The 23,129-nt window shown below is 46.4% G+C and overlaps 2 protein-coding genes across 2 annotated transcripts; both read right to left on the reverse strand.

The window, feature by feature from the left end:
• Nucleotides 1–2,851: 2,851 nt before the first annotated feature.
• On the reverse strand, nt 2,852–7,135 carry LOC116956102 (CUB and zona pellucida-like domain-containing protein 1). Its single transcript, XM_076053895.1, has 8 exons — nt 7,035–7,135; nt 6,284–6,355; nt 4,822–5,006; nt 4,625–4,725; nt 3,951–4,253; nt 3,765–3,861; nt 3,268–3,439; nt 2,852–3,009 (listed from the first exon to the last, which is right to left on the reverse strand). Exons 1-8 carry the CDS (start codon nt 7,105–7,107, stop codon nt 2,906–2,908), a joined length of 1,107 nt encoding a protein of 368 aa, XP_075910010.1. The 5' UTR covers nt 7,108–7,135; the 3' UTR covers nt 2,852–2,905.
• A 5,820-nt stretch (nt 7,136–12,955) lies between these two features.
• On the reverse strand, nt 12,956–16,649 carry LOC142906324 (CUB and zona pellucida-like domain-containing protein 1). Its single transcript, XM_076053896.1, has 8 exons — nt 16,542–16,649; nt 15,808–15,879; nt 15,013–15,197; nt 14,819–14,919; nt 14,146–14,448; nt 13,957–14,053; nt 13,463–13,634; nt 12,956–13,210 (listed from the first exon to the last, which is right to left on the reverse strand). The coding sequence occupies exons 1-8, from the start codon at nt 16,612–16,614 to the stop codon at nt 13,107–13,109; spliced, it is 1,107 nt and encodes a 368-aa protein (XP_075910011.1). The 5' UTR covers nt 16,615–16,649; the 3' UTR covers nt 12,956–13,106.
• Between the last annotated feature and the right edge of the window lie 6,480 nt (nt 16,650–23,129).

Below are 23,129 nucleotides of genomic sequence, written 5' to 3' on the forward strand. Positions count from 1 at the left end.
TCTTGTTCGGCCATTTATAGTCGCTAAGCGTTCCCTCTGATTGGTCGCAGTGGCACGCTGTTCAATTAACTTTGGAGCCACTTATTGATGGCTTTGTGTTTCGATTGCAATGCACTTACATGAGTCTGGTATGCACGCATTTCCCGTCAATGAAGGAGCGTACATTACCTTGTATTTAGGTGAATGAGAACAGCCTGCAAAGTAATAGTAATTAGGTTATTTGATTACATTACAATAATATGAGCTGTGGAATCACTTTTATTACTTTTATTGAATGTGTTGAAATTGTATGCGTGACTGATTATACTCCATCAAATAGATAATTAAACGTATTTATACGTGTCCAATCTTGCAAGCTCGGCAGGGTTGAACTTGGTTTGTGTTTGGATGATTGACCGTCAGTGCATCAGGCCACAGATTGGAGAGCAGCTGGGATTTAGCAGAACAGCAATCTTCTTCTTTCGTGTGGCTGATGTACATGCAGAGCAACAACTACAATTTCACCTGAACCTAACAGTTGTCTGGCGCATCTTGCTCCCACATATTTACAGTCTTTTTCGATTCACGTGTGTGTTTGGCAGAGATGAAAATAAACTTGACTTACATCTGTACCTAACTTTTTCTGTTGTCTCTTGCTCTCATTATATTGAGTGGACGTCAGCCCACATTGCCACACAGCCACTCTGCAGCCTCCTCCTCCTCCAGCACGTGTGGGGCAACCACTCTGCACTGACGCACTTCACAGCCGAAAATAATGTGCGCAATGGTGTCCTGCTCCATGCATTCACACGGTGACGTGTCACGTAGGCCCCATCGAATTTCGGAAGCGGCACAAACTCCCTGGTCACACCGCAAGCGGTTTAACTCCACCCATTGGTGCCTTAAGAGGTCGAAACTAGGCATCTGGACGGATGGACCACTTGAGGTTTTGTTCGGCACTTTCACGGCTCTCCATTCGTCACTCCAGACAGTGCGGGTATCGCACATACTCCACTCTTCGGACTGTGGTATTGCCGACACTGGGTGTTGGGACTTCATGCACACGGTTGGTCGCTGGAAAATGTCGACGTGAAGGGGTAAAGCTAGTGCCACGTGTAGTTTGTCTAGCATCTTGGCCGCGAATTTTTGGCGGGGGGGGGGGGATGTTGCACAGCACAGGCAGCCATGGTTGTGGGGTTGTCCTCATTGCTCCTGAGATGGTTCTCACGGTGACATTTATCTTAATGTCCACCAATTTGGGGTGAGCTAATCGAGTCCATACGGGTGCACAGTATTCCACTAGAGACAGGCCCGCCATTTGTCGTGACCAAGCGCCGGCACCGCACGTTGAGCCAGCTAGCCAGGTAAGCAGTTTGACGAGGGTAACTTAGCAAGTCTTATCTCGGTGAGAACACTACGTCAGGCTCCTTTCCAACGTCACTCCAAGGAACAGCAGCTGTTACAGGTACGACAGCCCCAGCGGAAACCAGCTTGAGATTACATTTTCTAAGCTCTGTAACGGCAGATAAACGGAAATGTGTTGTTTCAACTTCAAATCAGAAACTGCATATTATGCCCAAATTGCATAATCGTTTTTATTGAATATAATTTTGTAACAAGACCAATACATTTACTACGATGTTTTCTTCTGTTTAACTCACTTTTCTCAAATCAAACGTAATTTATACATATGTAATGGAAATAGAGCTATATGCACCAAGTGCACTAGTGGCCACAGGAGGTTATGACAGGAGTATCAGTTATATCCTTAGCTCTTTCGGTAAAGTTACGTTGAAGGGAAACAAAATATTAAAATATATTTAAAACAATAAAAATTCTCACGACGTTTCGACCATAACACAAACGGTCATCACCTAATGATCATCGCCTGATGACCGTTTGTGTAATGGTCGAAACGTCGTGAGAATTTTTATTGTTTCATATATATTTTATTATTTTATTGTTTCCCTTCAACGTGACTTTACCGAAAGAGCTAAGAATATGAATTACTGCAGTCACAAAAGCTTTAAATCAAAGGAGTATCAGTTGTGAATGGACTGGTTGCGTTGCACGCGAGAATTAGGGCCATTGCAGTCGGGTAACATGAACGGGTCCTCAATAAAGTGCCTTCAAGAGATGCATGTCAAATCGCCATTACACCCGTATTAGTTGTTTTTGGAATGGATGCACAAAATTCGTGTTTTGGTTAACTGTCATTAGTGCCAAGAATGGACCGTATCTGTACATTGGACTGAGGTTTTAGAAAGATTCAGTGGCATACTTTTGATCATATCTTACACATCTTCAGGCCCTATATGGCATGAGATGGGTAAGCAAGTAGAAACGAGTGGATGGGATGTAAAATGGTGGTGGCAAAGGCGTGGAATACGCGATGAAAATTAAATTTGTATATTAATGGGCGACTGGAGTTGGGGACCAGGAACACGTTAGGCGTGGGGCAGATAAGGGTCAGCTGTGGCAATCAAGTGGGTTTTTGGAGAAAGCGCAGATGTCAGATAGCATTTATTGCTAATGTTCTTTATACTGATTCAGGGGATCAGTTTAGTCCAATTGACCTTGCCAGTCCTAATGGTGTTATATTGTGAGAGTCTTGTACCAAGTTATACTCGCTCGATCCATTAGAAGCAAAATGTTGTCAATTGCATTGCTTTCCTTCTCCAGGGGAGACACCTCGTGGTTGTGGCAGCTACATTTTAAAGATTAACACGTCAGCTTATATTGGAGCTGCTTGCATTAAGATCAACCCAAACTGGATCTTTCAAGGCAATGTTTATTTTAGTTTGTACACAGGAGATAAGCAGGCAAGGCAACGAGGTGTAGACGTTATGCAATAAGCACCAATCAAGCCAAAAACGTTTGAATCCTTGCTTTATTCCATGACGTGGGTACATGTTAATCATCTGCATCACTTCTTAGCCAGCATTCTCTTCGAAGCAAAACCCAAGCCCAAGAGGACGATAGAAGCAACCACTGCAACGGCCACGACACCAGGGTAGTTTAGGATCTCCGCTGTAAAAAGGAGAATATACGGGGAAAGTGGGTTAATGGGACGTTATAGAAACACACTTCACAATTAGACCACACCAGGATGCACTTAACTGGGAAATCATTTAAGAAATATGCAAGTACTCAATTGTAGATTGCTGGATTGACTCCACCAGTAAAAAGGGCCTAGAGAATTGAACTAGAGACCTGGCCAAAATCAAAAGTAAATTATCATCGTGTTGCTTTGCAAACCAGCACGACGCTAATGATAGGGCAACGCACAGCGGGATAGGGCGGCATCCTCGCTGTAGACAAAGGGTCCTCTGGTGAAGATGTAGACCGGGGTATCCACGGTTCCCAAGCTGCTCCTCCTCTTCCTGGCCAGACATCCTTGCTGGCAGCGAGAGGCAGTCAAAGAAGCCTTGCAAGCTATCATTGCAGCGTGGACGTACACCTGCAGAGCATAATGAAAATAGGGAGGTTTTAAAAAAAAAAAGGCATTTGCAATTGAAGGGGATGTGAATGCCCCAGAGACAAAGATTCCTGCCTGGTTTAACAATGGGCAATTCAATCATCAGTAAGCAATGTTTCACCATGAGGACCGGTTTGGCCAGTGGACGTTAATACAATTGTAGATTAAAGAGGAAAAACCCATTCCAGAACACAAGTCCTAAATTTGGCGCAAATGCGAGCAAGTTGCAAGGCTAAGTGTCGCCAAGGCTGGACCCTGCCACGTGAAACTCGTGATCGCTTTTAGCATGGTGGGACGTTGAGCTCACGTATTTAGTATCTTGAGAAGTGAAAGCGAAGGCTGGGAAGGTGAAGCGGCGGGCAGTGGCGGTGATGGTGACGTTCACGGTGCTGTCATGCAGACAGCTGGAGAGAGAAGGGCCACAGATTAAACAGGTGGTAGGCTCGAGTACATTCAAGCCAGTCAGGCACTAGAGAACAGAAAAGCTACGCACCCCTCTTTCACGAGATAGTATTTCCGCGGATCAAGGGGGTCACTGGTGGGAGTTGCATAGAGGTCGATGGTGAACAGGGTAAGGCCGAGGCCAGTCTTGAGGGACATCTGGAGATAGAGGGTTTGACGCAGCTGCACCACTAGGGGGTAGTCGGTGGGCAGGAATGGCGCCAGGAACGTAAAGCTTTTGTAGAAATCCATCTTCAGTTCCAGGTCAGCATAGACGGTCTGGTTGAGCACAACCTTTGTGCTGTTGGGCTGGAGTGTCGAAGAAGACAAGAGCTTCGTCCTCGGAATCTTGCAGCTATTATGAAAAGGGGAAAAAAGGGAAGCGCATCAGTGTTTAGGTCTGAACACATTAAATCCTATCATTACAATAGTAGATTTCAGTTCAAACTGTGGCATATCAAGTACTTGTTCACGTGACCAAATGGATTACGTGAATAAGTACCAATAATAATGTTTTTCAGTTTGGCAGCAAGTTGTGAAACGAATGACAAATTTAGCTTTTGGATTAGATCTTTAATTTGAAGTCATGCCAATCAGGACACTATCCAGGAAATGAACGGAAGGGTCGTCACGGCAGGCTTGGTCACGCCATTACGTGGATTGGCAAGAACGCAGTTTAGAAGACTGCGAGACCGTACGTGTCAAGCATGGCTTTTGGTTACATACATTGCATTGACCATGATGTACACGAAGTCGTAGGTGATGATGCCAAACGTGGTACTGGGCAGAGAAATCGTTTGAGAGAAGACGAGGTCTGTGCTCGTTTCCTGTAGGGGGGGAAGATACAAGGCACATTAGATTTGTTTTTAAAAAGCAGGCAGTTAAAAGATAAAGCACTTGGGAAAAAGTTTGATATTAGAGACCTCAAAGAAGGTGCCGCATTCTCCGAGCGAGATGTTGAACGTGATGTACGGTCCAGTTTCCGACAATTTGCATGCAGGAGTTGCAGAGTTCATGACGAGATCAGAAGCGCCGTAGCCCAGCAGGACGCTTTTCGCGATCTTGGCAGACATCCTCTCATTGACGCACTGCACCTCATAGGTGACACCTGTACACCAGTCCATTAGGAGACCCAGGACATCATCTTCACAGAATTTCGCAGCACATGGATATAAAGTGGGTCTAATAGATCGTAAAATACTCATTAGGAAGAACAAAGCAGAGCATTTGAACATGTTTCTGAAATGAGACTCAAACAATAGCGCAGGCCAAAATAATTAGAGCCAATGCTAGTGCATTGAAAATTGGTTATTTTTTTCCCAACTGGTTGGTGCTGCGGTTTCAAGGACTAGTCCATTCCTGAGTTGGTGCACGACATTAAGCAGAGCAGGTTCCGTACACGAAATACTGCACCCGATAAACATATCATAGGTTCAACCACCTACAGCTATATCTATGGTTTTATATATATTATTTTATTGTTTCCATTCAACGTGACTTTTCTGAAAGAGCTAAGAATATAGCTATATCTACATTAGAGCAGCACATTCTTTCATGACCGCGCCCTGAAGTAGTTACTGCAATGAACACATTCCTGCGGAAGGGGCTGGTAGGAACGTTGGTTGCTCGGTCAGCGGCCAGGGTCAACGGCGGCGTGGAGCATTCCGCAAATATGCCCAACTGAGGGCAGACACAAGCCGGCGTGAGTAGGTTACACGTTGACTTTTATAAGGGCACCACGGGGTGACTATCCCCTCCCCACCCAGCATCTCCCCTCTACACCTAGTCCCTCTCCTCCCATTTTTATATATTCGAATGTCCGGATAAACGTGGACAGACATCCACAAGAATTAATCCCGGTTGCGCTTCCAGTCCACTACGCTTCGTACCAGTACCACCAGTACAAATGGGCGATAGGTAGCGATGTTTTTATATACACCCAGATTCACGTGGACAGACATCCACAATTAATCCCCTGCCTCCTGTGAATTAATCCCAGTTGTGCTTCCAGTCCATACAAGGGCACCACGGGGTGACCAGCCCCTCCCCACCCAGTTCCATCGCTCCCAGCCCCACCCCTCCCCACCCCTCCCCACCCCACGTGGACAGACATCCACAATTAATCTCCTGCCTCCTGTGCAATAATTCCGGTTGGTCTTCCAGTCCACTACATTTCCTACCAGTAATATTACCAATATACACACCTGCTCGTCACCTGCACCTCCAAGCACATAATTTCGTCACCACCTTTGGAAAACTTCAGCAGTTGCACAATTGAACACAATAAACGCCGCAACAAACCCTATGGCGCAGATATAGTCCAAGGCATCGGAAGTGTGATGACCCTAGTGGCAGTCATGTTAACGTGTAAAGCATTGCTTATACCTGCTGGGATCGTAGATGGGGGCAATTCCTCATCATCGATCGCCCTCAAGCCACGATTGGCAGCTCGATGTCCTTCAAGAGAAGATTGACAGAACAAAGGTGGAGTTAATGTTGCATCAAAATACGAGTACAACATCCCGTATACTCGTGCAACAGCGTATCTTCCATTTAGTCATGAAGCTTGTTTGACCATGCTTAGGCACACTAGGTCAAGACCAAACCTTTCCCATTTTGCTAACCAAGAAACGTAACTGAAAGCTTTAGAATTAAAATAAAAACACATGTCAGTTCACGCTACAGTCAGATGGTAGTTCAAAGGAATACAGATGCAATGAGAGTTGCTTACCCCTACCTTACAGCACACCAAGCTCGTAATTACTCAGCTTAACATTCAATCGGTATTGGTCAAACATTCTAATGCTAGAAAGGTCCACCAAAACCCTGCAGATAGCAGGGGGATACGTCGGAAAACTCAATGGTTAAATTTGCGATTAGTGACGTTTAATTTTACTCAAATGGGATCACACATGAAATCCATCCTAGTGTGAAGCTTGCCAGTCAATGCGCAAAAGGAGACGCGATTCCCAATGATGCTTTTGTGACTATACAAAAAAACGTAATCACCAGTTAAAAACAAAAACAATTCAATCCTGCACTGCAAACGCGTTTCCCCATGGAGTTCTGTCGAACCCTCAACGATTTTTTTTTCCAAGTGAGGGACTATGCAGTGAGCACAGTGCGAAATCCTCACCCACGAACCCAGAATCCGCAGACAAAACACCCACAGCACAGAGCACCACGACCCAACGAAGAAACACCGCCATCTTAATGCTCACGCGAGATAACCTGAGAGGGTGTCTTGGTCAGCCATTTATAATCGCTAAGCGTTCCCTCTGATTGGTCGCAGTGGCACGCTGTTCAATTAACTTTCGAGCCACTTATTGTGTTTCGATTGCAATGCAATTACATGAGTCTAGTATGCACGCATTTCTCGTCAATGAAGGAGCGTACAATAGCTTGTATTGAGGTGGATGAGAACAGCCTGCAAGGTCATAGTAATTAGGTTATTTGATTAGATTATAATAATATGCGTTGTTTAATCACTTTTATTACTTTTAATGAATGTGTTGAAATTGTATGCGTGAATGATTATACTCCATCAAACAGATAATTAAACGTATTTACATGTGTCCAATCTTGCCGCATCTTGCCAGCTCGGCAGGGCTGAACTTGGTTTGTGTTTGGATGATTGACCGTCAGTGCATCAGGCCACAAATTGCCGAGTAGTTGGGATATAGCAAAACAGCAATCTTCTTCTTTCGTGTGGCTGATGAACATGCAGAGCAACAACTACAATCTCACATTCAGGTGATCAAGCCAGTTAACGGCGTCAGGAATAGCGGAGTGTAACGCTGTGACGTATCCATTGTATTTGTGGATCGGGCATTACGTCACTATATGTTGTGCGGTTTCTTCTGCGTTGGGTCTAGCAATGGACTCAGCTCATATAAACAGTTTTTCATTTATTAGGACTGCCTTTTGGTTGAATCTATATTTTTGGAGCCCTCATCAATGTCCTCTCGTTTTTTGGGTTTTCTCAGAGTACGAAAGTTTCCTCTCATATTTCCAGCACATATTACTGGAATTGGCTAAATACTCTACAGCCCTTGATGGCCCCGACAATTCCATGGAGGAGTTAAAGCAGCATCTACAGCAGGAGTTAATGCCAAAAAATTACGTAATTCTCCGGCTGCCCCAAACTTGTCTCGCCACCTATGCATATTGTTCTTCTGGACTGACAAGTTATAGAGGAGGTTAACAACTTTTATAACTCGGCATTATTCGTCACTTAAGACTGTCTTTTAGGACACACATGGACCGCATGGCCAACAAGATAATAACAAAATAATGTTTTCTTATACCGAAACAGACGCTGTATTACACCTCGGCATCGCCTTAATTTTTAGTTGTAGCAACAATCCTGCCCAAATTTCATTATTGTGACATCATACACCGCCTACCATATAACTATGTACATTAACTTAAATCTGTCCTCCCTTAATATCTAGAGAGACCATCACTGGGCAGTCTTCATCTTAAATGTCCTCTCAAGCAAATCCACCAGTTTCGGAAAGTAACACTCCCTTCCTCCGACTCCCACCCATAGCCCTAGAACTGCCCTCTTTATTCTTACTTAACATTGCATTTGCTAAAATTTAGTTTGGTAAATAGTTTTTTCACTTTACTGGAATATCCTTGCCACTTATGTGTAGCTTGGTTTCCTTCCTTCAATCTCCCTCTTTATCTTCCTATTAAACTAAAATACAGGGCTTACTTGTGTGGTGAGCCCAACTGATTCGCAGACGTTGTTCTTTAGAGGCAACACTTTTATTGTAACATCAACCCGTTAACACAAAGGGGTAACTGCCCCTTCATCAGATACAGCCTAGGCTGCTGACCACCCAGCGAACTACTCTATACGTAGGAGTTACAGCGATGAAGGGTCAGACTCCCACTCAGGTACCCGACCGCGTGTTTATGCCTCGTAGAAGGTAGAGCTTCCAGCTTGTAGACGTGGAGCTCCAGCTTGAAGAATGCAGTGACCCTTTTCCCTCTCAGGGACCCACCTTATATCCTCCCGGGTCGGGGCCGCTCTGCCCTTGGCCCCATCCGCCTTCTAGAGTTTTCTAGCTCCCTCCTGATCCCTCTCGAGAGCTCTTCTCGGACACGTGATCACCGCCTGGTCCCCCCACCTGGGGCCCTCTCTGTGGACACTTCGGATCATGTATCCACGGGGTCAACCAGAGTGCCATGGCCCGGGGGAACCCTGCCCCTGGGCTGACACTCTCCCACTCCCCCTTGTGGGAGCCCACACTACACGCTATGCGTGGTGTCTGCACTATCCCAGCGCTCACCAAGCCCCGCTATGCCTGGTACTACACCCGCATAAGGGGTGTACGTGATGACAGTGCATCGCACGCCGTGGTGTGCTAGAGCCGGCCTCACACAGCAACCGACCCGGTGATGTCCGCGATGTAGGGACATCGCACGCCACTTGCCTTACAGTGACATCCCCGCTGTCACTACACTTGCACCTGAACCTAACAGTTGTCTGGCGCATCTTGCTCCCACATGTTTACAGTCTTTATTCGATTCACGTGTGTGTTTGGCATTGAGATGAAAATACACTTTACTTACATCTGTACCTAACTTTTTCTGGTGCCTCTTGCTCTCATTATATTGAGTGGACGTGAGCCCACATTGCCACACAGCCACTCTGCAGCCTCCTCCTACTCCAGCACGTGTGGGGCAACCACTCTGCACTGACGCACTTCACAGCCGAAAATAATGTGCTCCATGGTGTCCTGCTCCCCGCATTCACACAGTGACATGTCACGTAGGCCCCATCGAATTTCGGAAGCGGCACCAACTCCCTGGTCACACTGCAAGCGGTTTAACTCCACCCATTGGTGCCTTGAGAGGTCGAAACCAGGCATCTGGACGGTTGGACCACTTGAGGTTTTTGTTCGGCACATTCACGGCTCTCCATTCGTCACTCCAGACAGTGCGGGTATCGCACATTCTCCACTCTTCGGACTGTGGTATTGCCGATACTGGGTGTCGGGACTTCATGCACACGGTTGGTCTCTTGAAAATGTCGACGTGAAGGGATAATGCTAGTGCCACGTGTAGTTTGTCTAGCATCTTGGCCGCGAATTTTTGGCGGGGTGAATGTTGCACAGCACAGGGAGCCATGGTCGTGGGGTTGTCCTCATTGCTCCTGAGATGGTTCTCACGGTGACATTTATCTTAATGTCCACCAATGTGGGGTGAGCTAATCGAGTCCATACGGGTGCACAGTATTCCACTAGAGACAGACCCGCCATTTGTATTGACCGGGCACCGGCACCGCACGTTGAGCCAGCCAGGCCAGCAGTTTGACGAGGGTAACTTAGCAAGTCTTATCTAGGCGAGAACACTACGTGAGGCTCCTGTCCAACGTCACTCCAAGGAACAGCGGCTGTTACAGCTACGACGGCCCCGGCAGAAACCAGCTTGAGTTTAAATTTTCTAAGCTATGTAATGGCAGAGAAACGGAAATGTGTTCTTTCAACTTCAAATCAGAAACTGCATATTATGCCTAAATTGCATAATCGTTTATATTAAATATAATTTTGTAACAAGATCAATACATTTACTACGATGTTTTATTCTGTTTAACTCACTTTTCTTAAGTCAAACGTAATTTATACATATGTAATGTTTGATTTAACTCGGACAACTTCTGTCTTTCTCCGAACACCGCTTTATTTACAACTCTCAGCATGTCCTCCACATTCCACACTATCCAGGTCGCCACGGCTCGCCCGCCGTGCTTCACTCGACTCGCTCGCCACCTTTGTCTTTCCAATCCCCACGATAACTTCACTTACTTCCCACGATTACTTCGCTTACTCCGCCGCTAACTTCTTCGTCTCCGCTCTCCGCTATCATCGTCGCTATGTTTTCTCCACCGCTATCACCGTCACCATGCTCACTCCACTGCTACTACTTCATCCCTGTTCAGCGCTATCACCGTCACTATGCTCACTCCACTGCTGGCTGTTCTCGTCTTCAGCTCCGCTATCGCTACGCTCTTTCCACTGCTGGCTATTCTCGTCTCAGCTCCACTATCGCTAAGCTGTCTCCACCGCGTGCTATTCTCGTCTTCAGCTCCGCTATCGCTCCATTCTCTCCACCACTAACTACTTCGTCTTTATATTCTTAGTTTTTTCGGTAAAGTCACGTTGAAGAGAAACAACAAAATAACATGCCATTGACTTTTCCAAGACGGAGGTTCTTTGTAAGCCATCTGGCTTCCATGAGAGATTCGTTCATGAGGCTATCCACATATACAAGCACAGAGACAATTTCAACCGAGAAGATGGATTCTATCTTAGCAATCATTGGAAAGATTTGATAAATCATTTCAGTTCTTGATTGATTGTTCACGCTTACAGTGGCTTTCAGACAGCATACATTATAAAAAATTTCGTCTCCCCCCTCCTCTTTAAAAAAAAAATAGATGGACTAGTCCTGGGCAAACTGCCAATCGCTGCGCGTGACGCCAACGTTTTTTTTTTAAAATAAATAAATTTGCCGTTTAAAAATAAATTTATGCAAACCAACACACCTGATGATGACCGTTTGAGTTATGGTCGAAACGTCGTGAGAATTTTTTATTGTTTTATATATATGTTGTTATTTTGTTGTTTCTCTTCAACGTGACTTTACCGAAAAAACTAAGAATATGAATTACTGCAGTCACGAAAGCTTTAAATCAAAATTTACTTCGTCTTTGTTCAGCTTCGCTATCACTACGCTCTCTCCACCGCTAACTACTTCGTCTTTGTTCAGCTTCGCTATTACTACGCTCTCTCCACAGCTAACTACTTCGTCTTTGTTCAGCTCCGCTATCGCTACGCTCTCTCCACCACTAACTACTTCGTCTTTGTTCCCAGCTCCGTCTCCAACTCCATCTCCCTTCCACTGTCTTCCAAACTCTGTCTCCCAAACGCTCCACACTTCAATTCCCCCTGTTGACTCCAAACTCCAACTTCCCGCTCCAATTGCCGACCCCCCAATGTATCCCTGCTCTCATTACGCCCCAATTAATCAGTCCACGTCTCAACGGCACTCCGCGTGATCACACACCTGCTTCTCGCCAGACTTCCTGACGCCTCTCCGCCCCGGCAATAGTACCAACCAATCACAGCCGTCCTTGGCTCTCCCAGCTTAATTGCCCAAACATATCCCGCATTGTATTTGCCTTCGTTACAGGCCGACCCAACATGAACCGCACTGTTTCCATGCAATATGCACCTTTATACTCCACATATGTAATGGCAATAGAGCTATATGCACAAAGTGCACTAGTGGCCACTGGAGGTAATGACAGGAGTATTAGTTGTGAATGGACTGGTTGAGTTACAAGCAAGAATTAGGGCCATTGTAGTCGGGTACCGTGAACGGGTCCTCAATAAAGTGCCTTCAAGAGATGCATGTCCAATCGCCATTACACCCGTATTAGTTGTTTTTGGAATGGATTCACAAAATCCATGTTTTGGTTAACCGGCATTCGTGCCAAGAATGGAAAGTATCTGTATATAGGACAGAGGTTTTACAAAGATTCATTGGCATACTTTTGATCATATCTTACACATCTTAAGGCCCCATATGGCATGAGATGGGTAAGCAAGAGGAAACGAGAAGAGTGGATAGGATGTAAAATGGTGGTGGCAAAGGCGTGGAATACACGATTAAATTAGTATATTGATGGGAAACTGGAGTTGGGGACCGGGAACACGTTAGGCGTGGGGCAGATAAGGGTCAGCTGTGGCGATCACGTGGGTTTTCGGAGAAAACAGACGTCGCAGCATTTATTGCCAATGTTCTTTGCGATTCAGGGGATCAGTTTATTCCAATTGACCTTTGCAGTCCTAATGTTGCGTTATATTGTGAGAGTCTTGTACCAAGATATGCTCGCTCGATCCATTAGAAGCAAAATGTTGTCAATTGCATTGCTTTCTCTCTCCAGGGGAGACACCTCGTGGTTGTGGCAGCTACATTTTAAAGATTAACACGTCAGCTTATATTGGAGCTGCTTGCATTAAGATCAACCCAAACTGGATCTTTCAAGGCAATGTTTATTTTAGTTTCTACCCAGGAGATAAGCAGGCAAGGCAACGAGGTGTAGACGTTATGCAATAAGCACCAATCAAGCCAAAAAAATGTTTGCATCCTTGCTTTATTCCATGCCGTGGGTGCATGTTAATCATCTGCATCACTTCTTAGCCAGCATTCTCTTCGAAGCAAAACCCAAGCCCAAGAGGATGATGGAAGCAACCACTGCAACGGCCACGACACCAGGGTAGTTTAGGATCTCCGCTGTAAAAGGGAGAATAGACGGGGAAAGTGGGTTAATTGGACGTCATAGAAACACACTTAACAATTAGAACACACCAAGATGCACTTAAAACTGGGAAATCATTTAAGAAATATGCAAGTACTCAATTGTAGCTTGCTGGATTGACTCCACCGCTAGAGGGCCTAGAGTATTGAAATAGAGACATGGCCAAAATCAAATTATCATCATGTTGCTTTGCAAACCAGCACGACGCTAATGATAGGACAACGCACAGCGGGATAGGGCGGCATCCTCGCTGTAGACAAAGGGTCCTCTGGTGAAGATGTAGACCGGGGTATCCACGGTTTCCAAGCTGCTCCTCCTCTTCCTGGCGAGACATCCTTGCTGGCAGCGCGAGGCAGTCAAAGAAGCCTTGCAAGCTATCATTGCAGCGTGGACGTACACCTGCAGAGCATAATGAAAATAGGGAGGTTTTTTAAAAAAGGCATTTGCAATTGAAGGGGATGGGAATGCCCCAGAGACAAAGATTCCTGCCAGGTTTAACCATGGGCAATTCAATCATCAGTAAGCAATGTTTCACCAAGAGGACCCGTTTGGCCAGTGGACGTTAATACAATTGTAGATTAAAGAGGAAAAACCAATTCCAGAACACAAGTCCTAAATTTGGCGCAAATGCGAGCAAGTTGCAAGGCTAAGTGTCGCCAAGGCTAGACCCTGCCACCCAAAACTCGTGATCGCTTTTAGCATGGTGGGACGTTGAGCTCACGTATTTAGTATCTTGAGCAGTGAAAGCGAAGGCTGGGAAGGTGAAGCGGCGGGCAGTGGCGGTGATGGTGACGTTCACGGTGCTGTCACGCAGACAGCTAGAGAGAGAAGGGCCACAGATTAAAACAGGTGGTAGGCTCGAGTACATTTAAGGCAGAGTCAAGCACCAGAGGACAGAAAAGCTACGCACCCCTCTTTCACGAGATAGTATTTCCGCGGATCAAGGGGGTCACTGGTGGGAGTTGCATAGAGGTCGATGGTGAACAGGGTAAGGCCGAGGCCAGTCTTGAGGGACATCTGGAGATAGAGGGTTTGACGCAGCTGCACCACTAGGGGGTAGTCGGTGGGCAGGTATGACGCCAGGAACGTAAAGCTTTTGTAGAAATCCATCTTCAGTTCCAGTTCAGCATACACGGTTTGGTTGAGCACAACCTTTGTGCTGTTGGGCTGGAGTGCCGAAGACGACAAGAGCTTCGTCCTCGGAATCTTGCAGCTATTATAAAAAGGGGATAAAGGGAAGAGCATCAGTGTTTAGGTCTGAAGACATTAAATCCTATCATTACAATAGTAGATTTCAGTTCAAACTATGGCACATGAAGTACTTGTTCACGTGACCAAATGGATTACGTGAATAAGTACCAATAACAATGTTTTTCAGTTCGGCAGCAAGTTGTGAAACGAATGACAAATTTAGCTTTTGGATTAGATCTTTAATTTGAAGGCATGCCAATCAGGACAATATCCAGGAAATGAACGAAAGGGTCGTCACGGCAGGCTTGGTCACGCCATTACGTGGAATGGCAAGAACGCAGTTTAGAAGACTGCGAGACCGTACGTGTCAAGCATGGCTTTTGGTTACATACATTGCATTGACCATGATGTACACGAAGTCGTAGGTGATGATGCCAAACGTGGTACTGGGCAGAGAAATCGTTTGAGAGAAGACGAGGTCTGTGCTCGTTTCCTGTAGGGGGGAAGATACAAGGCACATTAGATTTGTTTTTAAAAAGCAGGCAGTTAAGAAAAAGCACTTAGGAAAAAGTTTGATATTAGAGACCTCAAAGAAGGTGCCACATTCTCCGAGCGAGATGTTGAACGTGATGTACGGTCCTGTTTCCGACAATTTGCATGCAGGAGTTGCAGAGTTCATGACGAGATCAGAAGCGCCGTAGCCCAGCAGGACGCTTTTCGCGATCTTGGCAGACATTCTCTCATTGACGCACTGCACCTCATAGGTGACACCTGTACATCAGTCCATTAGGAAACTCAGGACATCAGCTTCACAAAAGTTCGCAGCACATATGGATATACAAATTGGGTCTAATAGATCGCAAAATACTCATTAGGAAGAACAAAGCGCGGCATTTAAACATTTCTGAAATGAGACCCATAACCATTAGCGCAGGCCGAAATAATTAGAGCCAATGCCAGTGCATTGAATGTTGGTTATTTTTTCCAACTGGTTAGTGCTGTGGTTTTAAGGACTAGTCCGTTCTTGAGCTGGTGCATTACATTAAGCAGAGCAGGTCTCGTACACGAAATACTGCACCCGATAAACATTTCATGGGTTCAACCACCTACAGCTTTAACTACATTAGCGCAGCCAATATTTTTATGACCACGCCCTGAAGTGGTTAATTAGACTGCAATGAATATTACCAATACACACCTGCTTGTCGCCTGCACCCTCCAAGCACATCATTTCAACACCACCTTTGGAAAACTTCAGCAGTTGCACAATTGAACGCAATAAACGACGCAACAAACCCTACGGTGCAGATATGGTCCAAGGCATCAGAAGTGTGATGACTCTAGGTGGCAGTCATGTTTACGTGCAAAGCATTGAATATACCTGTTGGGATCGTAGATGGGGGCAATTCCTCATCATCGATCGCCCTCATGCCACGATTAGCAGCTCGATGTCCTTTAAGAGAAGAACGACACAAAGGGAAGTTAATGTCACATCAAAATAAGATTAGAAACAGCTCGTACACTCGTGCAACAGCGCATCTTCGGTTTAGTCATGACGCTTGCTTGACACACTAGGTCAAGACCAAACTTCTCCCATTTTGCTAACCAAGAAATGTAACTGGAAGTTATTTAATTTTAATAAAAAACCAAGTTCATTCTAAAGTCAGATGGAAGTTCAAAGGAATACAGAGGGAATGAGAGTTGCTTACCCCTACCTTACAGCACACCAAGCTCGAAATTGTTCTGCTCAACATACAAATCGGTATTGGTTAAACATTCTAACGCTAAAAAGTTCCACCAAAAAACTGCCGATAGCAGGAGGTTACGTCGGAAAACTCACAAATGGTTAAATTTACGATGGGTGACGTTTAATTTTACTCAAATGCGTTCACACACGAAATCCATCCTAGTGTGAAGATTGCCAGTCAATACGCAAAAAGGCGACGCGATTCTCAATGATGCTTGTGACTAAACAAAAAGCGTAATGACCAGTTAAAAACAAAAACAATTCAATCCAGCACTGCATACAAGTTTCCCCATGGAGTTCTGTGGAACCTTCAACGATTTTTTTTCCAAGTGAGAGACTATGCAGTGAGCACAGTGCGAAATCCTCACCCACGAACCCAGAATCCGCAGACAAAACACCCACAGCACAGAGCACCACGACCCAACGAAGAAAAACCGCCATCTTGATGCTCACGCGAGATACACCTCAATCGGTGTCTTGTTCGGCCATTTATAGTCGCTAAGCGTTCCCTCTGATTGGTCGCAGTGGCACGCTGTTCAATTAACTTTCGAGCCACTTATTGATGACTTTGTGTTTCGATTGCAATGCACTTACATGAGTCTGGTATGCACGCATTTCCCATCAATGAAGGAGCGTACATTAGCTTGTATTTAGGTGAATGAGAACAGCCTGCAAGGTCATAGTAATTAGGTTATTTGATTAGATTATAATAATATGCGCTGTGGAATCACTTTTATTACTTTTAATGAATGTGTTGAAATTGTATGCGTGAATGATTATACTCCACCAAACATATAATTAAACGTATTTATGTGTCCAATCTTGCCGCATCTTGCAAGCTCGGCAGGGCTGGACTTGGTTTGTGTTTGGATGATTGACCGTTAGTGCATCAGGCCACAGATTGCGGAGTAGCTGGGATATAGCAAAACAGCAATCTTCTTCTTTCGTGTGGCTGATGTACATGCAGAGCAACAACTACAATTTCACATTTAGGTGATCAAGCCAGTTAACGGCGTCAAGAATAGCGGAGTGTAACGCTGTGACGTATCCATCGTATTTGTGGATCGGGCATTACATCGATATATGCTGTGCGGTTTCTTCTGCGTTGGGTCTAGCAATGGACTCAGCTCATATCAACAGTTTTTCATTTAGTAGGACTGCCTTTTGGGTTGAATCTATATTTTTGGAGTCCTCATCAAAGTCCCCTCGTTTTTTGGGTTTTCTCAGTGTACGAAAGTTTCCTCCCATGTTTCCAGCACATATTACTGGAATTGGCTAAATACTCTACAGCCCTTGATGGCCCCCGACAATTCCATGGAGGAGTTAAAGCAGCATCTACAGGAGGAGTTAATGCCAAAAAATTACGTAATTCTCCGGCTGCCCCAAACTTGTCTCGCCACCTATGCATATTGTTCTTCTGGACTGACAAGTTATTGAGGAGGTTAACAACTTATATATCTCGGCATTACTCGTCACTTAAGACTGTCTTTTAGGACACACATGGACCGCATGGCTAACAAGATAATAACAAAATGTTTTCTTAAACCGAAACAGACGCTGTATTACACCTCGACATCGCCTTAATTTCTAGTTGTAGCAACAATCCTGCCCACATTTCATTATTGTGACATCATCTATCGCCTACCATAGAACTCTGTACATTAACTTAAATCTGTCCTCCCTTAATATCCAGAGAAACCATCACTGGGCAGTCTTCATCGTAAATGTCCTCTCAAACAAAATCCACCAGTTTCGGAAAGTAACACTTCCTTCCTCCGACTCCCACCCATAGCTTTAGAACTGCCCTCTTTATTCCTACTTAACATTGCATTTGCTAATATTTAGTTTGGTAAATCGTTTTTTCACTTTACTGGAATATCCTTGCCACTTATCTGTAGCTTGGTTTTCTTCCTTCAATCTCCCTCTTTATTTTACTATTAAACTAAAACACAGGGCTTACTTGTGTGGTGAGCCCAACTGAGTCGCAGACGTTGTTCTTCAGAGGCAAAACTTTTCTTGTAACATCAACCCGTTAACACAAAGGGGTAACTGCCCCTTCATCAGATACAGCCTAGGCTGGTGACCACCCAGCTAACTACTCTATATGTAGGAGTTACAGCGATGAAGGGTCAGACCCTCACGCAGGTCCCCGACTGCGTGTTGATGCCTCGTAGGACGTAGAGCTTTCAGCTTGTAGACGTGGAGCTCCAGCTTGAAGAATGCAGCGACCCTGGTCCCTCTCAGGGACCCACCTTATATCCTCCCGGGTCGGGGCCACTCTGCCCTTGACCCCGCCCGCCTTCTCGAGCATTCTAGCGCCCTCTCGATACCTCTCGAGAGCTCTCCCCGGACACGTGATCACCCCCTAGTCCCCCCACCTGGGGAACTCTCTGTGGACACTCCGGATCATGTATCCACGGGGTCAACCAGAGTGCCATGGCCCGGGGCAACCCTGCCCCTGGGCTGACACTCTCCCACTCCCCCTTGTGGGAGCCCACACTACACGCTATGCGTGGTGTCTGCGCTATCCCAGCGCTCACCAAGCCCCGCTATGGCTGGTACTACACCCGCATAAGGGGTGTACGCGATGACAGTGCATCGCACGCCGTGCTGTGCTAGAGCAGGCCTCACACAACAACCCACCCGGTGATGTCCACGATGTAGTGACATCGCACGCCACGACCCTTACAGTGACATCCCCAATGTCACTACACTTGCACCTGAACCTAACAGTTGTCTGGTGCATCTTGCTCCCACATGTTTACAGTCTTTTTCGATTCAAATGTGTGTTTGGCACTGAGATGAATATAAACTTGACTTACATCTGTACCTAACTTTTTCTGGTGCCTCTTGCTCTCATTATATTGAGTGGACGTCAGCCCACATGGCCACAACGCCACTCTGCAGCCTCCGCCTCCTCCAGCACGTGCGGGGCAACCACTCTGCACTGACGCACTTCACAGCCGAAAATAATGTGCGCCATGGTGTCCTGCTCCCAGCATTCACACAGTCACCTGTCACATAGGCCCCATCGAATTTCGGAAGCGGCACCAACTCCCTAGTCACACCGCAAGCGGTTTAACTCCACCCATTGCTGCCTTAGGAGTTCGAAACCAGGCATCTGGACGGATGGACCACTTGAGGTTTTTGTTCGGCACTTTCACGGCTCTGCATTCGTCATTCCAAACAGTGCGGGTATCGCACATACTCCACTCCTCGGACTGTGGTATTGCCGACACTGGGTGTCGGGACTTCATGCACACGGTTGGTCGCTTGAAAATGTCGACGTGAAGGGATAATGCTAGTGCCACGTGTAGTTTGTCTAGCATCTTGGCCGCGAATTTTTGGCGGGGGGGGGGGGATGTTGCACAGCACAGGCAGCCATAGTCGTGGGGTTGTCCTCATTGCTCCTGAGATAGCTCTCACCGTGACATTTATCTTAATGTCCACCAATTTGGGGTGAGCTAATCGAGTCCATATGGGTGCACAGTATTCCACTAGAGACAGGCCCGCCATTTGTCGTGACCGAGCGCCGGCACCGCACGTTGAGCCAGCTAGGCAGGTAAGCAGTTTGACGAGGGTAACTTAGCAAGTCTTATCTCGGTGAGAACACTAAGTCAGGCACCTGGCGCAGCCTGAATGAGGCCTAGTTAATCGTGCACCTGGAGCAGCGTGAGTGAGGCCTAGTTAATCATGCAACTGGCGCAGCCTGAGTGAGGCCTAAGTAATACTGTACATGACACAGCCTGAATGAGGCCTAGTTAATCGTGCACCTGGAGCAGCGTGAGTGAGGCCTAGTTAATCATGCACCTGGCGCAGCCTGAGTGAGGCCTAGGTAATACTGTACATGACACAGCCTGAGTGAGGCCGAGTAAATCGTGCACCTGGCGCAGCCTGAGTGAGGCCTAGCTGATCGTGCACCTGGTGCAGCCTGAGTGAGGCCTAGTAAATCATGCACAAGGCACAGCCCGAGTCAGGCTTCCAGTTACTGTAGCGGCCTAGTGCGTGCTCCGTCCACTGCTGCCCTGAGGGATAGCTGTGCTCTCTCAACTACTGCCCTGAGTGATAGCCGTGCTCCGTCCACTGCTGCCCTGAGGGAAAGCCGCGCTCTCTCGGCTGCTGCCCTGAGGGAGAGCCGTGCTCCGTCCACTGCTGCCCTGAGGGAGAGCCGTGCTCCGTCCACTGCTGCCCTGGGGCAGAGCCGTGCTCTGTCCACTGCTGCCCTGGGGTGGGGTCGTGCTCTCTCCACTGCTGCCCTGAGGCAGGGCCGTGCCCCGTCCACTGCTGCCCGGAGGGAGCCCCGTGCTCTCCACTACTGGCTTGAGGGAGAGACGCGCTATCTCCACCGCTGCCGTGAGGGAGCCAGACTCTCTCTCCACTGCTGCCCTGAGGCAGGGTTGTGCTCTGTCCACTGCTGCCCTGAGGGAGAGCTGTGCTTCTGTCCACTGCTGCCCTGAGAGAGAGTCGCGCTCTCTCCACTGCTGCTGCCCCGAGATGTCGCGGGCGCTGCCCCAGAGCAGGGAGGTGCGCCTGCAGTCATTCAACAAGCGGCTCAAGGACGACGTGCGCTCCATCCTGGACAACTTCACGGAGATCATTCGAGACGGCCAAGGGTTGTGAATGAAGAGTCCCCTGTGTGGGCTTCATTGGGGCCGTCTGGACGGGCAGCAGAGACACGAGAGGCCAAGAAACGACATTCCAGTCGTGGGCTGAGCTCAAGGAGGGCTAGCTCGAGCACCATCCTGCGGCGGGGAAAGGAGGCGGTGCAAGCGGTTCAGCCGAGCCCACAAAAGCCAAGAATCTGCTGTCTGGGAGAGGGGGGTGGGCGCTGTTCAACCCTAACACATGGGCGAGAAGCCGTGCATGTGTGACGAGTGTGGCACGACGTTTTTCTCACGCTCGGCCTACAAGTATATATATTTTTCTATTACACTTGTGTGTAAATCTGTGTATCCCCCGGATATTTTAGAGAAGGCAATTCTCCTGCTGTGCATCCTACTGCTGTCCCTCCCGGCCATATCTAGTGCCACACTCAACTCTACAAACGGCTACCCTCGTTATTTTGCGTCAATACTTGTTGCTCGATTTGCCACTACACTTGCAAATGAAACAGCTCATAGACACTTCTACACTCCATCATTGTATCCTTTTAAACCCTATCTTTGTCCTATTACTTCACCAGCACTTCTTCCAAACTTCATTCTACTCTTAAAAATAACATCATCTGCGAGCTGCTGCTATTCGTCCAAGGTTCGCCGCTCTTCATCCTTTCACAGAAAATACTTATGCAAACTGTTAATTCTACTTTTCTTATTTCTGGGTGGTATTGAGCTTCATCCTGGCCCAAATGAAAAGAGCTCGTATAATTCTGTAGATTTTTCTGGCAGGAAAGGTGTTGGTGTTCTACATGTCAACATCAGAGGGCTTGTGATTAAATTAAGTCAACTAAAACTAGAAGTGGCAAATCTTGACCCGGGCATTTTTTGCCTAACAGAAACATTTCTCACTCCTGCTGTCAATGACTTGCAGATTACGATTGAAAACTACAACCTTTTTCGGCTTGACCGAGGATCTAAAGGAGGTGGAATTGCCATCTATGTTTGTAACACTATTGCATGTTCACCAGCTCACTCCTTGTTTAAAAAATGTTGCTTTGAAGGTAATAACTCTCCAAAATAATCAACAGATATTGGTAGTGTGCTGCTATAGACCGCCTTGTGGGACGGATGTTGAAGCTGCATCGGCACTGAGAGAGCTTTTTGGGGGCCTCCCTAAAGGTGAAATAATTTTAGTGGGTGATCTAAATTGGAATTGGCTAAACCTGCCGCCGTGGCCACAAATTTTACCGATTAATTTAACTTGTTTCAATTAATAAATGTCCCCACAAGACCCAACCTAAAAAATCCGGGACAGTCAACTCTGCTTGACGTCCTATTGACAAATGCCCCTCACAATTTCGCACTGACTGGTGTTCTGGGTAATAACCTTAGTGATCACTCCTTCATTTTTGGTGTGAGATCATCAGCCAGACCCAAAGCCCCCCCCTAAAATTGTTGAGAAGCACTCTTTGAGGCACTTCAGCACTCAGGCATTTACAAATGATGTGCTTCACTCGGATATTGATAAGGTCTGTGATATCCCCAACCTGACTACGGCTTGGGAGACTTTCAGGTACACGTTTCTCCAAATTCTTAACAAACATGCTCCGTTGGTTAGATTTAAAACTAAAGGCAACCGCCCACCATGGTATGATCCTTTGATTACAAAGCTCATGAAAACTAGGGACAAGGCTTGGGCATGTGCTCAGAAAAGTAATTTGGTAAATGACTGGCTAGAATACAGGATTTTAAGGAATAGATGCGTAAAAAAAATACGGCATGCAAAAAATGCCTATTTTTCCTCCACTCTCCTGGAATCACATGGAAATGCCAGGATTTTTTGGAAAACAATCAAATCTATCGAAAAGGCATCCAAAACAGAAAGTCTGCCCGTTGAGCTTCACCGAAATGGGGAATATTTTTCAGATCCCAAAAAAATAGTTGACAATTTTAACCTTCATTTTTCTGAAGCTGGTAATCTTTTTGATAATGTATGGGGAGTCACCCCTGCTCCTGCAAATTCCTACACCCCTGTCCAAACATTAAACGAATTAAGTTTCCAACCAATCCACGAAAGTAATGTTCTGAAACAACTGTCCTACCTCAAAGAGTCCTCCTCTACCGGAGCAGATAGTTTTCTCGTCTTTGCTGTACTAACTGTTGGTCACCTAATATACACACCTATAGCCCATATTTTCAACCTGTCCATCAAAGAAGCATCAGTTCCTCTAGAATGGAAACATACCTATGTCCGTCCACTTCACAAAGGGGGCCCTAAAGATGATTCCAATAACTACCGACCTATCTCAATTTTATCCCCATTGATGAAATTTTTTGAAAAATTATTGAGCTACCAAA

Source organism: Petromyzon marinus, chromosome 63, assembly GCF_048934315.1.
Source record: "Petromyzon marinus isolate PM22_M1 ecotype Great Lakes invasive population chromosome 63, UKy_Petmar_22M1.pri1.0, whole genome shotgun sequence".
NCBI lineage: Eukaryota > Metazoa > Chordata > Hyperoartia > Petromyzontiformes > Petromyzontidae > Petromyzon > Petromyzon marinus.